The following is a 21,766-nucleotide window of genomic DNA, read 5'->3' as shown; positions in this document are numbered from 1 at the left end:
TGTGCATTTGTCTTTGAATCTGTCTGACCATGCACATTCTCTTGTCTCTTTATGTCCCCTACTGTTTGAGATCTTATGAGCTGATATGTGGACATATTTGCTAGACATTACTTGCATCATTGGAGAGTTTCATGTGATTCTGGATTTTGCCTTCTTTTCATTTGGCATTCTGCCCAGAAGCCCTTGTAGGGTGAGTTTTCCCTTTTGTGTTTTCAGTCATCTCCATGTCATGGTACATCTATGTGTGCAACATGATTTTTGTACACATTCCAACTAATTGTAAGTTCCTGAACTAGAGAAAAATAAAAGTAGAAACATGAACCAAACATTCCTTGTAGTTAGTGCCATCAGGACCCAGTATTATCAGAACACTTTCTCAGTGTTCCTCTACCCACTTTTTTGACATGTTAATACTGGTGCTGTGTTTACCTAATCTTATCAGTTCTACTTTTATTGAAATAATGTAATATTTTTACCAGCACTTTATTTTCAAGAGGTAAAGATTTACTTAATTCCACAGAAAAAGATGTTTGTGAGTTTGATAGGATTTTCTTTGCTGCTGCTGGATTTTCTCTGGTTAAGTTAGCTCTATACAGTTTTAGCTGTTTTTGTTGAGCTTCACTCATATTTCTTTATCATTGTCTTGTTTTCCTACAGCTTATTATTCTACTGACTTCATGGTTTGCTGTTGTTCACTTTGAATTTTCATAATGGGTAAGATGGCCCTACTTCCCAGAGTTAGGCTTGATAATAGTCTCTTAGAGCTTGTTAAAATGTGTGTGAAGACCTTGATTATTGAATTCCTTGGGATTAGACATTTCTATCAGCTGTTTGGTTTTTCTTACAATATGTAATCTGTCATTTACTTCCTGTGCTTGTCTGAAAGTCTGTTAAGAGTAATATTTTCAAAATAAATACTACATTTTTTAAGCACCTCATGTTCTAAAGTTGTTTTTTTCTGATTAGTTACATTTCACATTAGACTCTTGTTTTCTCTCTGAACACACCGCATCTATGAAGCTATGAATCACTTAGGTAAATATTTTTCTTTTACAGAATTGTTAGGGATACTAGTAGTAAGTGTGTTTAGAAATACCTAATACAATACTAGATGCATAGATAAAATTTTTAAATTGGGGTACTAGGTAGCATTTTTGGGGGGCCTGCCTTTTATTTTGTACACGTCCTGAAATATGAGATGGCAGTAGGCTTTTTATAGTATTCTTCTTTTTTTAAGGGGGTGTCATATCCCAACATGGACACCCTGTTTAAATATTATCTGAATCCCTTTCTCTAAAAATGTATATAACTCTTAACTCTTAAAATTCATTATTCTCATTGTTCTAATGCATGTACATCTAGACATTCAGAAATAAATGTTTATTGTTTTATATATTTCACATTCACTAAGGTGTTATAAAAGTTATTTGTGTATTATTTTCTACAGTTAACTTCTGGTACAGCAGAAGTTTTTGGAACAGAGCTGGTGAGACATAGGAAATACACATTTGGACCTACAGTTATGAAAGCTATATTTACCTGGCAAGGATGTACTATTATAATATCCTTTACTTTGTAGATTTCATAGTGCTTATACAGCTAATATGTGAGCTTCCAAGTAATTGAAGTTACAATAAATATTTATAAGTATGAATATGAGTATTTACCCAAGATATTTTTTATAAGAATACTTTTAAAATGAATGTAAGCTGGTGCTTGCTAGTTTATCTTAGAATGGAATGGTTAATGCTTAGTATGGTTTCAGTTTGATTAATTTCTTGTGTTCACAGTAAATGTAGGGGTGTAATGTTTAACCTACTACTGTATTAAAAAAAACTTTAAATGATGTTTAAGCACAAAACTAATATTGTAATATGTTTTTATAGCAGTAATGTGATATGTTGCAAAGCAGTATCTTACTGCTTGAAACTGTAATAGTATGGTCTAATGAAAATATCGTACTCTGAAAATTATTTTTTAAAGTAAATATAAAAATATATTCCCTTAAATAAACTAAGAATTATAATTAAATCAAGAATAAAATTCTTGTGCTTTGGGTTTGTTGGTTTTGGCCAATTTGTTTTAATTGATGCTGTAACAAATTTTATTATAGGGTGTTGAGAACCATTGAACAAAATTTAACCACCTTTTGTTATGAAAACTGGTTTTTGCCAAGTTAAAACATATTAATAAAATGAAGCCACCATCAACAAGTGGTAAAAGTGTGAACTCCAAGAAGGCTGATATTTCAAATGAATATGATATAGGTAATGTTGCTGTACTTATGTGACACAATGTTGTCCTATAAATACATCTCATTAAACCCACAAGGTATGTGCAAACTATTTGCATTATTTTGTGTACTTCAATTTTAGGAGCAGTAGCATCACACTAATTTAAGAATGTTGCAGTTCTTCCATTATAAGGCACTACTGTCAACCTCTTATATGAATCAGATGGAAAACTGGTTTTTGTACCAAGTTGAAATATTTGGTGACTATTGTTAAGAAACTGTACATGTTTGCCAACGGTTTCTGATTTAAAATATTTTTTACACAAGAAGAATATGTAAATAGAGCAATTAAATAAGATTTTTTCTATATTTGGAAGGTTGGCATGAGTGAAGAATTGTTCAAATTACAAAGCCACAAATTTAACATATTATGAACTTGTAGATCATGAAAGAACAAAACAAAACTTTGAGAATTTTTTAAAAGTTTTCTTTAGAAATAAAAGAATCAAAACTTAGACAATATAAAACTTTGAAATATAATGTAAATTTTGATATAATTTCATTGAAAAAATTGATCATAATGTGGCCTAATTAAATTTTAGTGTAACAAAGTAAAATCTTGTGACATGCAAGAAAAAGGTCACTGTAAGAAATGAATTAAATAATATTACATGAAAAAAGAAAATGTTGTTCAGAGAATTCAATAATTATGAAAATTTAATCAGTGATGTCGAGAAAACCCACTTGTAGAGTAATATATAAAAAACGGCTTGTTTGAGTTGAGAAAATATGTAAAATATATTTTACAGGTTGACAGGTGTCTCAACCCAAACAGCTGTTTCATATATAATGACTTGTTGCTTATGCATGCCATTAAAATTAGGTTTTAGTCATGTGTGGACCAGATTCTTTAAAACTTGTTGGCAATAAAATTACACAATAAAAAAATACACATAGCCCACTTGTTTGAAAATAATGTATTAAAACAAGTAAAATGTGTATACAAATGTTTATTACACTGTTAATTACCACACTTGTATCCTTAGCTTTAAATAATTATCTCTTTTCATCAAAGTCCACACAAGTTAGTTCAACTACTTTAGAACACAATAGACAAGGCAGATTATTCTTCTCTACTCTGCTGTTACAATGCAATCTCTGATACTTCACTTTATAAGCTGCCACTATATGCTCTTTACAGTCACGCAGTCTAGATCTACCAAGCAATTTAAATTTATCTTGTTTTCACTTTACTTTAATATTCATATGATATATAAATTACCTGGATCAAAATGCCAACATTACACTTAAAATGAAGCATTCATGTACATCTAATAGTAAGCCCGTTTTCAAGAAAAAATATGTGCATTTTTATTTTTACTACTTACAAAGTCTGCTTATACAGTTTGCATCAACATTTGCAGTCCTAGTGATAGCTTTATTAGCTGCACCCATTAGATCTTCTTCCCTCTTGAAGTACCTCTTCAACAGATTGGTGTGGCAGATCAGGGTTTTCCTGTCCACTTTTAACATAGTCCATTCTGTTGACCTTTTCCAGCACCCCAGTAAAGGCCCTTTCCATTGTAGGGTGAGTTTATTGTTGTCTGTGTGCAGCAGAACTAAGACCTTCTGTCCAACCACCTTGAAACATTGATCCTTGGTCCTTTGGTCATAGAAGTGCATCTGACTGTCTTGAACAGCATACAAACTTTCTTGAGCAAGTTGACAGGTTTCCTTCAATCAATTGCTGAGGTCTAACATGTACTGGTATGTGTTTCTCACTTATGACTCTTCTTTCTACTATTTTTTCATACAATGACTTGGAGGGTGAAAATTCTCTACTTTCTTGGTAAGTAAATAAAATAGTACCTCCTGCAAGTACCTGTCCCAGTTACTTGGTCTGTCCTGGCATACCTTCTTTAGCATGCTTTTTAAGACTCCATTGCCTGTCTCACAAATCCCATGATATCTGTGGTTATAGTCTTGTGAAGAGCTGCCTAGTGCCAGTGAGTTTACACACCTCTTGCATCAGTACTGAGGTAAACTGGGTCTCTCTGTCATTCAACTTCTTTTACAAAGCCTACTCTATAAAACACTTGAGGATTTCTGCTATTTTCTCTGTCTCTATCTTCAGTAGTGCTATAGATTTTGGGTTATGTGTTGCATCATCTACTACTATATCACCATGTAACAGTTGTCCTTATCAGATATAGGTGTTAGTGGTTTGATCAAGTCCTCAGCTACACTGCTAAATGGCTCTTTTTTATGAGAGACATTTTGCCCAGTGATACCTTGGCTACCTTCCCTCTATGTGTTATTCTTTGGTAGATGTCACATGACCTGCAAAATCTGGTCACACTTGTGATGACCACTAGCCAATGGAAGTTGGTAGTGATTTTGTCTGTTATCGTTGTTTTGTACCTAGATGTTTTCTCACAATTGGCTCATGAGCCAATTTTATCACTTGAGTCCACTATTCTGTTGGTACTATAATCATTTAACTTCCCCAGTAGGATTACTATAATAAATCTGGTACAATGCTCCATTCTGGTTCTTTATTCTTTAAGTCTGTTTCCCTTTGGCCTTGTGCTCACTTTTCTCCTAGACACTATCCCAAAGTTTCTGTAATGAAAAGTCTTTCTTTTGCACTTCCTTCAGTTCCCACAGACCTTTATTTAAGATGTTATTTTTTGATACTTGCAAAGGCTTGACGTCTTACTTGATTTTCTTTTCTTGAGCTTCTGTAGTGACTGCAGATGCCACAGTATTCTCTTTTCTGTCCGGTTTCTCCAAATTTCTATGGCCAGGTATATTGCCAATCTCCAAGTTGTAGATAGGTGCCTTCATACACGACCTCAAGGTCTTCCACACACTATGGAGTGTCCACCTTTATTTTTGCTATAGGAAACTTACTCACTGTCACATCATCAGCACACACACACACACACACACACACACATATCTTGCCCCTATCTGATCATGAGATCTTAGATTGGTTTTCACTACTGAACCCAGTTTTTCATAGAATTTTCATCTTTTTGGTCTCATTATATCATTCACTACTGGCATGTTGTGGTTTGTTTGAACCTCTCAGTCTTTGTAACATGTTTTGATCACTACTGGTCCTGTTTACCCAAGTTGCTAATTTTAACTGACTATCATCCATGTACTATTTAACCATGGGGATAACACTTCCTTTTTATTGTAAAGCTGATGAGTTGTTTCTGTTCTGTTTCTCCTACAGTAGTTACATCCATAGTGATAGCCACTATTTTCATGTTTTTTGTCAGAACTATCTTTATAGGTATCTCCAGCTGTTTTATATTGAGATTTCTGCTGTTGCTGGTTGATGACAGACTTGCACTCACTCACAACATGCCACATTTTATGACATCCATAACATCTTTTCTCCCTTTTGTCTTTTATCTTTTTGTTACAGTTTTAGTACCTCCATGGGCCTCTCCGTACACTGTTCTGCCAGCTTGATAATGCCATCCACTTTTTTCAGTGCCCTGTCATTTAGTAGCAGTGAGATCTCATCAGAGCACATTATCATAAATTGTTCACATATTAGTAGACCTCTCAGTCTCTCCAAATTTTCTTCACACTTGGCCTAATGAGGTATTGTTGTAGACATGTTACAAACTGAGATACAGTTTTTCCAGTGTCAGGTTTGACTTCTCTAAACTCCATACAAAATTTATTCAGTAATTTTTTAGAATTTTAGCAGTGCTACTTTTAACTTCTCATATAGTTCATGACATATTCTGATATCATGTTAACATACACTTGTAGGCTATTTCCTGTGTAAAAGGGGTTGAGACAGATTGCCCAATTACCTCTGTTCCAGTTTTGACATTAGGCAATCTTTCATACCTTTCCGTGAAAGCATCCATGTTGCCTATCTGTTCATCAGATTTAGGTAGCTTGGGTCATTTTTCTACTTGGTGATCTCAATTTGTGTTTTGAGTCTCTCTGTTTCCAGTTTCTCCTCTGTCTTTTCCTCTTTTTATAGTAATATTCTCACTATTTCCAGTTTTTCCTTGCTCTCCTTTTCTTTTTTAGTTTGTAAAATTTTTCTCTCTTTAGGTCTTGTTGCTTAACAAACTCTTGTAGATTGCTATTTTTAAGCCCAAGTCACTCATTTCTTTTTAGCCATTTTTTACAGCAGTTGATGTAGATATATAGTGTGATTGTAATCACTGTTATATTTTTGCCACCACTACAGTTGTGCATATACAAGCCTACTTCTGGTTCATTTATGTCTTATTTTTCCCACCATTTGCCACTATATAATCCTGACTGGCTCAACAATATCAATTTTTATGTTTATATGTGGATGGATGGGCCAGAGTCTTTACTGTATATTATTTGTTTATTGTGGAAATTTATTGCCAACAAGTCACAGACATATAATGTAAATAAACTGGCCCATCCATACATTAATGTACAAATTTTACAAATTCCCACCTAAATTTATATGTTTAACATGAATGCTTCTTTTGTATGATGATAATCATGCAACCAAAGTTCTCCACCAGGAGACGGGCAATGCAACCTCCTGGTGTAGTAACACTTCCTAGGTGCTTGCACTTGTGATCATTTCATTTTTAATCTTGATATTCCTTTGAACAGACTTTCTCAAATTTTCTATCTGAGTTCAATTTGATGAGACTTATTTTTTGACAAAATTTTATCATTTTTGTTATTAAATGATGGTGACTATGCTTAGTCATATGTGAGTGATGATATTACACATACAGGCGTAATTTCTGTTATAGCTTCTTGAGGATGTTGCAGCCATTGCTCAGTGTGTAATGGATTACTACATGATTACTGGGCTTCCTACTCCCATCCATTGGCCAAAGTTTTTTCTCCTCAGTAGTGAATGATGTATTGGACTATGAATCTAACCTGATTTGCTTTAAGTAGTGCCTTACCATTCATGGCAACACTTTGACCTTCCAATCTCTTTCTAGAAATTCATTCTTGGGAGTATTCTTTTCTTTATATTTTGCTATTGACCATTAATATATATCATTTTTAATTCATAGTCCCAATTTTTATGGTTTACTTTGTCTTTCCTCTTTGCTTGTACTTATAGTTCATATTGTTTCCAATTTCTGTTAGCTTCTCTCTCTCACACCCATATGTCTTGTGTCCCTCATGTTCATGACTCTTTTTGTCCTGACCAGTAGATATTCTTCATTTTCTTTCTTTGATATGTATTTAGCCCACTTAGGGATCAAGCCCCTTGCCTTCTAAAATAATCTATTTCTCTCTAGTTCTCCATTTTCATATTGTTATCTTTTTTCACCATCCATTGTATATAACCTTTTCTACCTCCACCTTTTGTTGAGGGAACTTTTTTATGCTCCAAAGGAATTTCTGTAGAAGTTTCTTCCCTTCTCTTTGTCATCTTAGTCTGTTCCATTTCTTCTGCTCTTTATCTTCTTACTATGTTCTCCTAATGTTAGGACTTTATGAGTTGGGTTACATTCCTCCTTACGTTACACTGTCTTTTTTCTTGTATACGAGGTCTGTTAAAAAAATACGCGGACTAACGTCATAAAACAAAATGCACTTTATTTAGAAGTTACAGGTCTGGGACCCCTACAAAGTACTCTCCTCCCCAACGCACACACTTATCCCAACGGTGTTTCCACTTGTTGAAACAGTCCTGGTACACTTCTTTTGTAATGTCCTCCAGCTCCTTCATTGCATTTGCCTTAATCTCGGGAATCATCTCAAATCTTCCTTTCAAGGGTCTTTTGAGTTTGGGGAACAAGAACAAATCGCAAGGAACAAGGTCAGGTGAGTAGGGGGGGTGGGGAAGAACAGTGATCGAGTGTTTGGCCAAAAACTCACGAGTTCTGAGGGCTGAATTTCGCAGCAACGCGGTGCATCTTCAATTTGTTGGTCAAAATCTCGTAACAAGATCCAACTGATATCCCACACTCTTCAGCAAGCTCCCTGACAGTCAGACGTCGATTTGCCCGCACCAGGGTGTTGATTTTGTCGACGTGTGGGTCGTCAGTTGACGTGGAAGGACGTCCAGGACGCTCATAATCTTCAATGGACTGTCGACCATCCTTAAAACATTCATGCCACTTGAAACATGCCGTACGCTTCATAGCAACATCACCGTAAGCCGTGTTAAGCATAGCAAAAGTTTCAGTCGCAGATTTTCCAAGTTTAACACAAAATTTCACAGCAAGTCGTTGCTTCTTTAGGTCATTCATTCTGAAATCCGCCAAACGAAAAAATCGCACTTCACTTAAAACCGTGTAGCTAATACATAAATGAAGATATTTCCAATCGGGAAATGGCGTCATAATCAGCTGATCTGTGCGAACCTAGCGACACCAAGTGGATTCCCCTGGAACCAACTGGAGCCGCGCAATTCAAACAGTCCGCGTATTTTTTGAACAGCCCTCGTATATGGTATTCATTGAGCTCCTTTTTTTTTACTGGATGTCTTTGGAGTCACTAATTTTTCTTTGTAAAGTTGGACTCACAGTTACAGTTCTTGTTATTTTTCAGGTTTTCTTCTTTCTTGTCTTTGCCCATTATTGCTATTCCTCATCTAGATCAGTCTACTTTTAATTTTGCTATTTCAGACTTATTTTCTTATTGGTGACTATTGTATGATGTTCAATTTTGTGAGTAGTATGTTGAGTCCCTTCAACATATCATTGGCCCCCATTCCATTTATTTGTGTTGTGAGGGCTTTTGCTGAACATATTCAAGGCCCAAGAGTGGGATTCCTTACAGCCATTCTGTATTTGGTACTTCTGGGTGTTTTATTCATCTTTCATTTCAGCTGAGTTCAGCCTTTTACTCTCTATTTGTGAGATATAGCATATCTGGTCACCAGGATTCTGTTATTCTAATTCACACCTTGAATGAGCAGTTCTTTTACTTCTGGGAACTCTGGCTTTCTTGGAGCCCCTCATTCCTGTGGAGTGACCACACATGCACCTCTTGCAGTAGACCTTGCAGAATCAAACTGAAGTTGACATGTCCTTTTCAGTGTTTTGCTGCCAATGTGATTTGTATCATATATTAGGATTAATTCCCAAAAACTTTGTAAGATTATTTTAATTGGAATGCTACACCCATATCCAAGATGGTGGTGCTTTACAGGAACCTTGTGAAATGAAAATATGTTTCTTCTGGCTATCCAAAACGAAAATTTCAATTTGTTTGTTTTTTCTTGTAGAGATAGAAATAACTGTTTCTGAAGTATTAAGAAGTTTAGAACTGTGCTTCAACCTTTTAAAATTACACTGCACACTGATATAGACCCTTTTGCTCTTATTGTCATTCCTTGCAAATGAAAATTAATTTTAAGATACCAAACTTTCAACTTAAATGTACCCACATATATAAAAACATTTATTGCTCAATTTTCTATTTTAAAATACCCTTCAGATTTTTCTTCCACATTAGCATTCAGCTTTAAAGCTTTAGCAGAGATACTAAAAGGTTTTTGAGTTTTTAAGGTTACTTAATCTTATAGAATTGATAATGCTACTACAACTAAACTTAGTATTTAAGACTATCAGGAACTTACTTTTATTCTCTGAAAACTTATAGTTATGAGTAGTATTTCTTTTATACATGATTCTGAACATAGTACCTTACTGGCAGACCAGAAATTGTTTATGTTGCCAAGGAAACTCCCATGGTTTTCTATATCAATGTGCATGCAGCATTAGAACAGATGCGGCAGGAGGCTGAATTTAGAGATTCTAAAGGCCCTACAGTAAGTGTTTACTAATTACAGTAATGTATTTCACTGGATAAGTTACATGGAAGAAAAATATTTGAAATGATTTCTTTAATATGTGAAACTGTTCATAATACTTCCTTTTTATAACTTTAAAGACATCGTTTAAATGTGCTTTATTAGTACCTGTAGATAGACCTGTAACCAGATTGTCAGTCATAAATTGTATTTTCTCTGCAAACGTTCTTGTTGCACCACCTTATGTTGTCACTCATTATACAACTATACCAACTTTCCTTTCTACCTAAGACTCTTTAATTTAAGTGATTTTAGAACAGATGATCCACTCTTTTAATTAGAATTGTTATGTATCTTTCATTGAAATAAATGTTTTTTTTTGTAACTACATACTTAAATGCTCTTTTTTATTTTTATTAGCATGTGACTTTAACCACCTTTTTCTGCTGTTTTTGCACAATTTCAGAATCTGTGTTGTTTGGGTTTAGGTTTTGGGTTTTCTTTCAAATGCTACTTTTCTCTTCTGTCTGTTCTCACACTTTTCCTCTCTTTTCATAGGTATCAAATAAGACAAATGTTTAATATATTGTAGGTTTTAACCTCATTTGATGTTTTTCTTGTGTATCACTAACAGCTTTTTGCTCTTTATTAAATCTTATATGATTGGCTTGACTACAATATACAAAGACTAAGCTGAAATACTCTTTATTTCAGTCACATAAGGTAGTAGATTATGTTGTGATTCACCTAGGGTCAATAAAGAATGCTGTGATTAAAATTATCTTTTTTTTTTGTATCATGATATTGTGCAAGCTACTAAGCAATAGGTGATATTGCACCATTTAAACATTATAAAATATTATGCAAAAGTTTCACTCCATATAAATTTTCAATGACATAAAAAGATACAACTTTTTTGTTTATTAAAGTAAATATTTGAATTACTGACCATTAACTTCAATAAGTGGTTTGAAGTTAATGGCCATCAATTCAAACATTGATTTTAATAAAAATGCAATTATTTTATTTCCCTTTAAGGCCATATGAGGCAAGACTTTGGCACATCTTTAGATTTGTTACATTGTAAACAACTGATATAAATTGTGCTTCAACTGCAGCTCTTTTTTTGTTTTTTAATCTATGACAAAGCCAACCTGATGAGCTCTAGTTGTGGAAGAGAAAGTCTCATCATTAGAAGGGCATAGTGTACAAAATATACATTTGAAATGCTGTTGTATACTTTTTCTATTGGAAACTCATATAGAGTCACTAGCAAAAGTGATCTCAAAAGAAAAATTATCTGTTCTATTGTAGTGTCACATACCAACTATCAAAAATTATCTTTAGGTTGACTTTTGCATTGAAATGAATTCTATGTCAGCATTTCTGGTAATTTGTAAAAAAAAGAAGCCCAGGATTTTCAGGTCCTCAATCTTGGAAATCCAGTTTAAAAAACCTCTAGGTCTCAGAATACTGTATTTTATGCTAAATATTTCTGTAACTGTGAAACTTTGTTATATTTAAATACATTGCATGCTCATAACCTTGTCACTTAGACTGAATATTTATTCATTGTTTGTCTTATTTATCATTCCAGTGTTGCTGGGGATGTGGCTAAAATTTGTTATGTTCTCAACCAGTTCTGAATATTGAAAAACAGTATACTTTCCTCTCTGCACATAGTGGCTATTTTTCACATTTCCACCTTTGATATTTTGCTCATGCCACTAACCTTGAGGTATCTCTCACCTAAGACACATTTTATCATGTGAACTGTACTATCGCATGATGTAACTATCATGCTACAATAGTCCTCCATCAATAGGATGGCAACATATCCTCATTAACACTTGTACTTGAAGTTAATTTCATTCTTATCCTCTGCACCATTTTTATTGAATGTGTTTATTTAAGTTTAAATTTGATCAATTTTGTTAGATTTAAACTGTCTTTTTGCAGTTTTAACTTTTCTGGTTTCCTTAGGCTGCCTAATGCTAGTTCTTCCTTTCATCCTTATCTAACAACCTCACGAGTCTACTTGCATTCGATGTCTTTCTCTTTTCTTGTTCCTTGGCTTTCTGTCACTCCTCACCATCTCTATATGCATTAGTTGTAATATTTTAAAAACGAGACCCAAAACTCAAGCTCTTTCAAATGGTTGATTATTCTTCTTCTTCTGAAGAGTTTTGGGTCTTGTTTCGAAAATATTACAACTTTTGTAGGTGATCCTGTGTGCTAACTGCTTAACCTGAATCTGTATATGTTAGTTTGGCCATTGCCATTTCATATGTGACAGGAATCTTCATAAGGAGTGATTACTTCATCCTAATTATTTTATTTGAATTGTTACCAGTTCGACTGGGCCCTACATGACCATGTGCTTAGGGTTCTTGACTTCCAATCTGGGAGTTGTCAGCTCAAATCTCTGTTTCACCAAACTTGCACATCCTTTTAGCTATGGGGGCATTATAGCATGATGATCAATCCCACTATTCATTAGTAAAAGAGTAGTCCAAGAGTTAGCAGTGAGTGGTAATGAATAGCTGCCATATCTCTAGTCTTTCACTACTAAATAAGAGACAAACTAAATCCAGTTGGCACTAATAATCAACACTTTCATCACTCCTCTCAGTACCAAACTCCTTCTCATCTGGTATCCAAACCTTCACCCAGTTGTTTTTGCTGTAGATACCTTCAGCTAGCACTGTTCTTATCTAGTGTGGTAAGTGTACCTTCCTCTTTGCCTCCTCCCACATGACAATCCTTCTTGGGTCCTGTTAATAACTCCTTTATTGCTAACTTAGTCTTGGTTCCTTTTCTTCACTTACTGACATCAAAGGCACCTCTTCCTTTGCCTCCATTTTGCATACTCAGCCTACAACCTTATACATCTTTCTTTCACCTGGGAATGTCTTCCCTTTGTCTTTATGTCTAGGATTTGTCTGGTTCTTTTCTCACTTGTTAGGTTTCTCTAACCATGTAACTCTTCTTTTATCCCATTTATGTTGCCTTTCTACTCTCTACTTGTCAATGTAAGAGTGTATTTTTTGATGTTGGTCCATGTACAACTCTCTACCAGCAGGCTGTTTTTTTTTACTTCTTTGCCTGGTTGTTTAACCAAAGATTCTCAGCTGCTACCATTGCAGACTATTGAGTGGCCTTGTCAACTTCCTTTAACTTTTTTCTTTATGGTTCTTTCTTCTCCTGTTCTTTCTGCTTTTGTGCTTGTCTTACCTAATTCATCGCCTTTCTCATCCAGTTATTTTGTCCATCTGGATCCATGGTGTGGTTATACAGGGTCTTACCATGCTCCTTATGCCATCTTTCTATCTTAAAATCTATTTCCTTGTTTCTTTTGTTTGTGATTCCTGCAGATCTTTATGCATTGGTAGTTTGCTTTATAGATATACCTTGATTTTGTTCTCAGAATGTTAATTTATTCTAAGACTTGGACTGCTTTGGAGGGAGGTCATGCCTTTTCTCCCATATCTAATCCATCAACCTTGGTCATCTATGTTGGTACTGACTCTTACTACAATTTGTGTCCAGTTTGGGTGGTCATGCATGGCTGCATTTAACAGTTCTAACAGTCATTTATTCTTAATATGAGAACCATCTTTTCAGGGACATCTCATCCTCTGTGCTTACTAGATGAATTCATCAGCTCATTCAGATCATTTGTTCCTTCCTAGGTGGAGATGCTTGCAGGCTGTATCATGTCACATCTGTCATTTGATTCACTCTCTGACCTTGCAATTTTGGCAATCCTTAGATGAGATCCTCCACGCTGGTATGTGGATTACAACCAACACTATTGTTTTTCATTATCTTCAGTATCTGCAGAGTTCATCTCCCTTAGATATTACATCCCTCGATTCGTCATCTTCTAGTATTTGCAATGGTTAGGTCCAGTCAAGTCTGTACACCTTGCAGTGTCTCACTGACATGAATTTCTTCATACTCAGGCTCTTAAGTGGAGCATGGGAAACTTTTGATACCCCCTAACTTCTAGCTATGAGAGTGATTGCCTTAGAAACTGGTTGTGGTAGGACAGTGGGGGTGTCTCTGTGGATCATCTCCTATTTTATAATATGACAGTTTCCCAGGGGTTTAGTCAGCTGGAAAGAGTAAAGTTTTCTCCTCCTGCAACAGGAAGGGACTTGGCGGGTAAGTTGCACAACAGAACACATTCTAACCTGTATGTTTCGATCACAGCTATAGCTACTCTACACCTCGTTCATTCGACCAGTTGTTTACAAATGCTTAATTGGTTATTTCTTTTTCTGCCAATTCCTGTGATACATTGGCCCATTTTGCCTTTGTCCTTTTGTTATTCCTTCTATATGAAATGCATATTCTGCAGAGGATGGATATGGTCTTCCCACTATAGGGTGTCATCTTGGATGGGCTTTTCCCTTCAGTTGCTTTCTTCAGAGGGAGCTCATTTAGGTTTTTGCAATTGCACTGGCTCCCTCAGTCACATCATTGTGAAATTCTCACTACTGTGTGCACAGGGGCTAGTATATTATTTCGGAAGATAACATTTTATTTACCTGGAAATGTTCCTGCACATCTTCCAACCCGTTTATCTCACTACTTTGCCACAGTATTCTTGTCTTGTCTAAGAATGAAGTTAATTTTTAATGCAAGTCAATCACTTTGCATCAAGGGTGTTTTGACATCCTGTTGGTGGATGGTTGTTGTCGCATGATGATGCTTAAGGAATAGCTACTGTATGCAGCGAGGTAAGTAATCATCAAAAATACATTTTCAGGTAAAAAAATTAACACTGAGGAGTTATGACACTATCTGCTTCCCGTGATGGTGGTAGAGATTGGCTAACAAACAAACATTGTGATTTATACTTGTGATCAGTACAAGTGAACTATAAAGATTAGAAAGGCAATTTAAATTCTAAAGCCCAGATCATAATTGTTGTTAAAAAAAAACATTTTTAGGACTGTAGCAATTAAATAGGATTGCTTAGAAACCAGAAAGAGATAATTGATTTCATCTTCTAGACCTATGGACATATGGGATTAAAGCATGGACATCCTGGGTACTTCCACACATTTCATTTTCTACATCAAAGGAAAACTGGGTGTATAAGGTGTTGGAATGGAAGCACTATATATAGTGTGAAATTTGTAAAATACCAAAGTAAACTGTCTTTATGGTGTACTTACAAAACACAAAGTTTTTTTGCAACAATGCTGGACTTGCATTTAAACCAACAAGCTATGTTAGAAGCTTTAAGATACTGTTATTGAGTATTGAGAAGATAAAGCTAAAGGTGAGACTATTGATATAATATTTAGTAGAGTAAAAAAGGTTAAAAGTTGCAAGATTATACTGTGAAAGGTAGTTTCAAACAATGTAAGTAGAAGATAAGACAGATAAATAAAACGAAAAATAAAAATTAAAGAATTAATGGTAATTACAAAAAATAGCAAACAAAAACACAAGATCTGTATCTTTCAATCTTCAAAACCCTGCTCTTAAGCAGAAAAAAAACGTGATGAATATTTTCTTGAATGTGTGCTTTTTCAAAGTATCGATCAGATTGGGCTGAGGTAGAACCTCAGGAATTTGTCTGTTTTATACACTTGAGGCTGCACTTGAAACTAAAATCCTAGTACCAGGAAAACATTTTACCTATTTTATGTCCATACAAACCTCTGGATGGAAGTATACTTTGTAAGAGTTTCTTATGATTAAGTTTCTTCTCTGTATTTTATGTCAGTTTGGTCTCCTTCTTTCTTTTGTAAGCCACCACATCTTTTAAGTTCAACCTTCATAAGATGAAGAAGAAATTTGGATAAGAATATTTTTTTAAGCCTTTTATCTTTGTTGTTAAAACTATTTACTTAAATGTCCAAATCAGTAATAATATATTTGATCAAGCATCTTATATGTGAAGGAAGCAAGTGTTTTCTTTTTAATAAAAAATTAAACATCATCTCATTTATTGTATAATTGTTTTGTTTCTCAGGTTATGTTAGTAGGGCCAGTTGATGTAGGAAAAAGTACTCTTTGCCGGCTGCTATTGAATTATGCTGTACGCTTAGGAAGAACTCCTGTTTTTGTAGATCTTGATGTTGGACAGGTGAGAATGAGCTAAGGGAATTTACTTAAGGCAAAACTTAAAAAAATGTTATTATCTAAACATTTAGGAAGCACACAATAATAAATGTATTTGCATCTCACATACACTATAACAGACGAGGACAATAAAGTATGTTTATGGTTAAAGTTGAGACCATAATTGCATATTGTAATAATTTTTACTTCTTATAGATAAATAGGTCACAAACTATGTTTATTTCACTTGTGTAATACACCTTTATAAAAACATAAAACCATAGAATGCATCATCTGAAACTAATATATACATTTTTAGCAGATACTATTAGTATTTCGCTTAATCTGTTAACTTAAAACATTAGTTATTGTCCTATGAAAGACAGAAAATTGGACACCTGTATTAGGTCTGCCTAGTTGAACTCTCATATGAAGCCACCTCTCTTCACATGGAGTCCTCTGTTTCACTTTGAGGTTTGTTTTTTTTTCTAAGTCTCTGGTTAGTCAAATTTTCATGATGAATGTTTCAGTGTCATCTTTTTTATCAGTTCATTCATGAGGATCAGGTGCTGCAGTTAGGTTAGTTATTGGCTTCATATGTTTTGTCAAGTGGAATGCTCTTTTGCCAGTATTATTGGGTTTTTGGTCTCTCCTATTCATAGATGGTTGACTTTTGCTTGTATCTTCCCATGCCCAGTCAGTCAACCATGTCTGCTTATTTCTTCAAGAAGCTAACCAGGTGAGGTTTTCTGATCCAATTTGAGAGGCCCATCCTTAACCCCACTCATTATCTTATTCTGCTGGGAATTTTACTTCAATTCCTATATTTGTTGGGTACACCCTTCTTCACTTTAGATAAGGGATGTGGAGCAAGCAGTTTCATTGGCTTTACCTTCTTTTCTCATTGCATTAAAGATTCTCTCTCTTATGGGGATATGGGTTTCCTTGGAAGCTCTTATTCCTTTGGGTTGACCTCACATGCATTCTCTACCAATGGAACTTCTCTCACAATCCCTTGGACCACCTCATTACCTTTCCCCCTGTGATCAAAGTCAACCTTGCTTGGTGGCTTGACAAGGAACTGACAATGGAAAGGGTTCTCATTTCATCACCTTGTCTGGAGTTTCACCATTTTACTGATACTTTCTTGGTGGTTTGGGGGACTTTCCTTAAATCCCAATTAATTTCTGGTGAATGGTAAATAATAGAGGTGACTTTCTGATCACTTATCTCAACCCAACAAGGTTATACCCATAGAGTGATCCCTTCTTTCATAGGTATTTTGAAAAGTGTGTTCTAAACTGGGAAGACCACATATTAATGTGGTGGCCACTTACTAGAAGAATAAAATTCCTTCCTTTTGGTTTCTGTTTCTATACCCTTGAGCTTTGGGAGTAGATGGATTAAGTCATGTTTGGAGGGATTTTATATACCTAACTTCTGATCACATGCCTCTCCAGAATTTTTTCACTTATTCAAACCATTCTTTCTCATGTCTTGCTCATTGCTCTGCAATGGCCAGCTCACATTTGGTTCCCCCTGCTTTTACCCTTGCTGGAAACACTTCCTGTCTCTCCTCTGATGACCAAGATTGGACATAGTTCGTTCTATCTTCTTAGATGACCTTTTGTATGGTCTCTTGCCTCAACTTTGGGACTTACCCCTCATGTAGATGTTTTTCCTTGCCAATACTATTCAACTTTCAGGCTTTGGTGCATTCATCATGGCTTTTGTCAATTTTGTCCCAGTTTTTCACTTGGCTGTTTGATTTGGGTTTGTCTATGTCAACTGTTGCTATGTCAAACACTTTCCATTTCTCCAATTTATGGAAAGCCTTCTCCTCCCTGGTTATTCCCCTTAGTTTGGATTCCTCTACATGGTGAGGGGGCCTCCAAGAGAAGGTTCTGTTTTTTTCAGTTTACCTCCTCTGGGATCTTAACATCTACCCACATGTTTACTATGTGAGGCAACCTGTAAATGAAGGGGGGAGAATCCTGGTGGTTGAGGTGTACAGCCCTGACACACCACTTTGGCCTTGAATTCCTGTAGACAGGTGGCCTTGGGGTAGCCCCTCTCAGGGTCATTTGGCTGGTTCATTTGAGCTTGGATCAACCAAGTACCCGTTTTGGACATTCTCAATGGGTGTTGGGGACATTGTGTCTGATATTTGTGTTTGGGTATAATGCTTACAAAACCCTGGCATTGCTGCAGTGTCTTCATTTGGCATTGTAGTGTATCCCCTCGTAGGGCTCCATGGTGGGTGGGGTCAGGAGGCACTGAACTATTCTTTCCTTATTATGGATATCCCAAATAAAAATTAAAATAAAACAGTGAAAAACAGACAATAGGTGAATGATCATGTTTTGAAGGTTCTGAGCAGCAACCATCAACCTTTTCCACACCTGTTCCTTATTTTCTGATACTACATTCTCATTCAGACAAACCTTTATGGTGAAAGTCTCCCTTTTTTTATTTAGAAGGGACTAGAGTGGCTTACAGCCTTTTCTAAGTAAGTCGAAAAGCTACATTCTGGTGACACTTGGGTGGAAACATCCACTCCTAAACACAGTGAACTCCTCTTGCATTTGAAGGGTATTGGGGATTCACCCATTGAGGTTACTCTCCATGCTGCTTTGAATTTATCACTAGGAGTTATTGTTGAAAAGGATTTAAAGAACATCCCTGAGTCAGAGATCCTTGCTGGTTTTTCCACCTAAGGTGTTTCTACAGTGAGGTGTATCTCCAGTCACAAAGATGGAATTATGATGCCGACCACATTGCATCAATTGTAATGGCTCTCATTCATATTATTTTCATTCATGCCCTAGATGGTTGGAAGAAAAAGAGATACAGCATTTGAAAATGCTTCACAACATTTCTTACTTTGAGGCTTGAAAGTTACTGTCCACCACTCCATCTCGGACTTATGCTGCTGCACTCCATTCCATTGTTAGAGTGAGTGTGCAAACAGATCTCTCTGTGCCTCGAAAACAATTGTTTTCAAACCATGTGAAAAGTCTTTTGCCCTCCATGGTTAAGAAGGTTAATGCATCAATGTCAACACCCATCTTTGTCCCTGTCATTCCTTTCAGCATATCCCTGGATCAACTTCCTTTGATTCCAGGTTTGGGCATATCCTCAGGTTTATCTTCTTCTCTGGCCCTGAAATGTAGAATGATTAATTGTTCATGCCCTCAGTTGCTGGAATCTTCTTTTAATGACAGAGATTTGTCCACTTGACTCAGGGAAGAATCCATGGAGGTCAGTAGACTTCCTTCCAATAAAGAGAAGAGATGAGGTTGAAAACATAAGAGATCTCCACCCAGTTCTTCTCCACATAAATAAAAATGGCCACATTGACACAGTGGAACTGTGAAGGTTTCCATTCTAATTTAGATAATATCAAGGTACTGATTGATTCCTATCATCCTGTGTGTCTTTTTTTACTGCTCTTCAAACTAGGGAATTGCAAACGTCTGTTGCACTGTTTCCAGTGAGTCACTCCTTCAAACTCCTTAGTGTATATTCCACTCCCCTTGTCTCTTCTGGTTGAGCACGTGAATCCTTGCCATTTCAATTTATTGGTTGCTGGAGTGGTACATCAAGTAGGTTTTCTCCTGAATGAGTTTTGTACAACAAATAAAATTGAACTTTATAGATTATGTGTACTCACTTGATGAGAAGAGGGTTACAGTTGTTATACTCATTTTTATACTGAACAGTGATTATACAATAATATAGTATTCAGGATCCAAGACTTTTTCCTTGGATGTTTTTGTCCAGGAAGGCTGCAGTTGGTGATAAACAACTTTCATATACAGTGCTTTTACTAGATATTTTTTTACATAGATGGACCACACTTGACATGTTCTGTCATAACTTGAGGTGCTTTCTTGGATGTTTTTGCCTAGGCAGACCACATTTGACCAAAATATTATATATCTAACACTCTTTCCCTAGATGCTTTTATGCTCATATGAATAGCAATTATTGATCTCACAAGCTTATGCTAAGCTGTTAATAACACTAGATGATTTTGCCCAGGTGGACTGCATTTGACATAATTCAATGTATCCTATTGCTCTTCCCATGCATGTTTCTTTTTGCCTGGGTGGACCACACTTAGCCTATTTGTATACAATTCATGATTCTTGAGTTCTAGTCATGTCTAATTATTTCGTTTTTCTACAATAGTAGAAAGAGCTAACTGTGCTAGTATAGATGACATAGTACAATTGGTGGAGGGTTGTCACATGATCAGCATGTTCTGAAATGGTGCGAAACTAATGGGGTATAAAAGACTGGTGTACTGTAAGTACTAATCAGAAATACATTTTTATTGTAAAAAATGTTAACTTCTATTCAAGTGTAATGAAAAAATATTAAGTTATTTCACAAAACTAATTTTATATTTTTCTACACAGTAAAGCTGATTACATTATACGTAGCTTGGACAAAAATACATGTACAAAAAACGTTTTCAAATATTATGAGTATTATAACAATTTTTATAGCTCAAGCTAAATTTTATTTTATGGTAAAAAAATTTATTATGATGAAAACATAATAAAAATGTAAAATTTTATACAATCAAGTACTATCTGAGAAAAAATGAGAAATTAAAATTAAACTACTAGTCTTTTGTCAATAATTTAGTTGTTGTAGAGATATTAACATATTACACACATACTTGAGACAGGAAGTATACACTCCAAATTTTGAAACTTTATTGTTCATTTATAAACATTATAACAATTACATTTAATATTTCATTATAATGCTCTTATATTTTCCCAGTCTTGTTATATTAGTATGCTGCTTACCTTTAAATATTTTTAGTAATCATTAGTGATAAGTACATCAGTTAATATGAAACTTGGGTAGATAATTTCTTAAAATTTCACATGTGCTAAGTATAAAATTAATATTGTTTTTTATAAAACATCTGATTGTTCTCTATTATCTATATGTAATACAGGTTTATGTTTATGTCCAGTTTTGTCATGAGAAGACTAATGTGATTTCTATAACCATTTGTGTAGGGTCAGATTTCTATACCTGGAACAATAGGTAAGTATATTTATTTAAAAAAAAAGTTTTGATAATTTTGACTTTCATTACTCATTCACTCTTGAAAACACCCTTAAAGTTATAACCATGTGAACTGTGGCTGAGTTAATCTTAAAATTGCAGTTATTGGTGGCTAAAGTGTGGTGGAAGATTTAAACCAATTATTTTTTTTATATTTTGACTGGCTTGTTTTTTTATACTAGACTTTGGGAGTACAGTTTGATGACCCTGATTTTCCATTCATAATTTTAACTAAAAATTGAAAGTTGAATAATAATGATAATAAAAGGGGATATTTTGTAATCTTGAATATGAATTTCAAAAGTATGATGGGGTGTCACCATAATTTAGCTACTATTACCTACACTTTTCATACGAATTTAGTTACAGTGCACAAGTATGTTTGCAACCATAAGGATGCTTTCAAACAAATATGAGGATTTCATTCAATTGGGTCATTTTGAAATACTATGGTTTCTTAATAATGCATTGTTTTTTGTCATATTGTTTATCTTTAAATTCTTATTCTTTTTTAGAAATTTTAAAAAAATAATTCTCTGGTAAATATCATTTGTGAAAGATGTGTTTGTATGGTATTAAAGGAACTTAAAAAAAGGTGAAAAACTTATGTT

At 34.9% G+C, this 21,766-nt stretch overlaps 1 protein-coding gene across 5 annotated transcripts in view; it reads left to right on the top strand.

The window, feature by feature from the left end:
• LOC143233836 (polyribonucleotide 5'-hydroxyl-kinase Clp1-like) overlaps positions 1–21,766 on the top strand; it is a 96,271-nt gene that overhangs the window by 21,336 nt on the left and 53,169 nt on the right. For all 5 annotated transcript variants that reach the window (XR_013018346.1, XM_076470595.1, XM_076470592.1 and 2 more), the window contains exons 3-6: positions 1,448–1,561; positions 9,876–10,001; positions 15,976–16,089; positions 21,107–21,134. Coding sequence is in view for 4 of the 5 variants with exons in the window: in XM_076470595.1 (XP_076326710.1) it covers positions 1,448–1,561; positions 9,876–10,001; positions 15,976–16,089; positions 21,107–21,134 (382 nt within the window). In the remaining variant the exon portion in view is untranslated. The remainder of the gene's footprint in view (positions 1–1,447; positions 1,562–9,875; positions 10,002–15,975; positions 16,090–21,106; positions 21,135–21,766) is intronic.

Source organism: Tachypleus tridentatus, chromosome 12, assembly GCF_004210375.1.
Source record: "Tachypleus tridentatus isolate NWPU-2018 chromosome 12, ASM421037v1, whole genome shotgun sequence".
NCBI classification, from domain to species: domain Eukaryota; kingdom Metazoa; phylum Arthropoda; class Merostomata; order Xiphosura; family Limulidae; genus Tachypleus; species Tachypleus tridentatus.
Note: the sequence above shows the minus strand (reverse complement) of the source record. Positions and strands in the feature narration are given on the sequence as shown.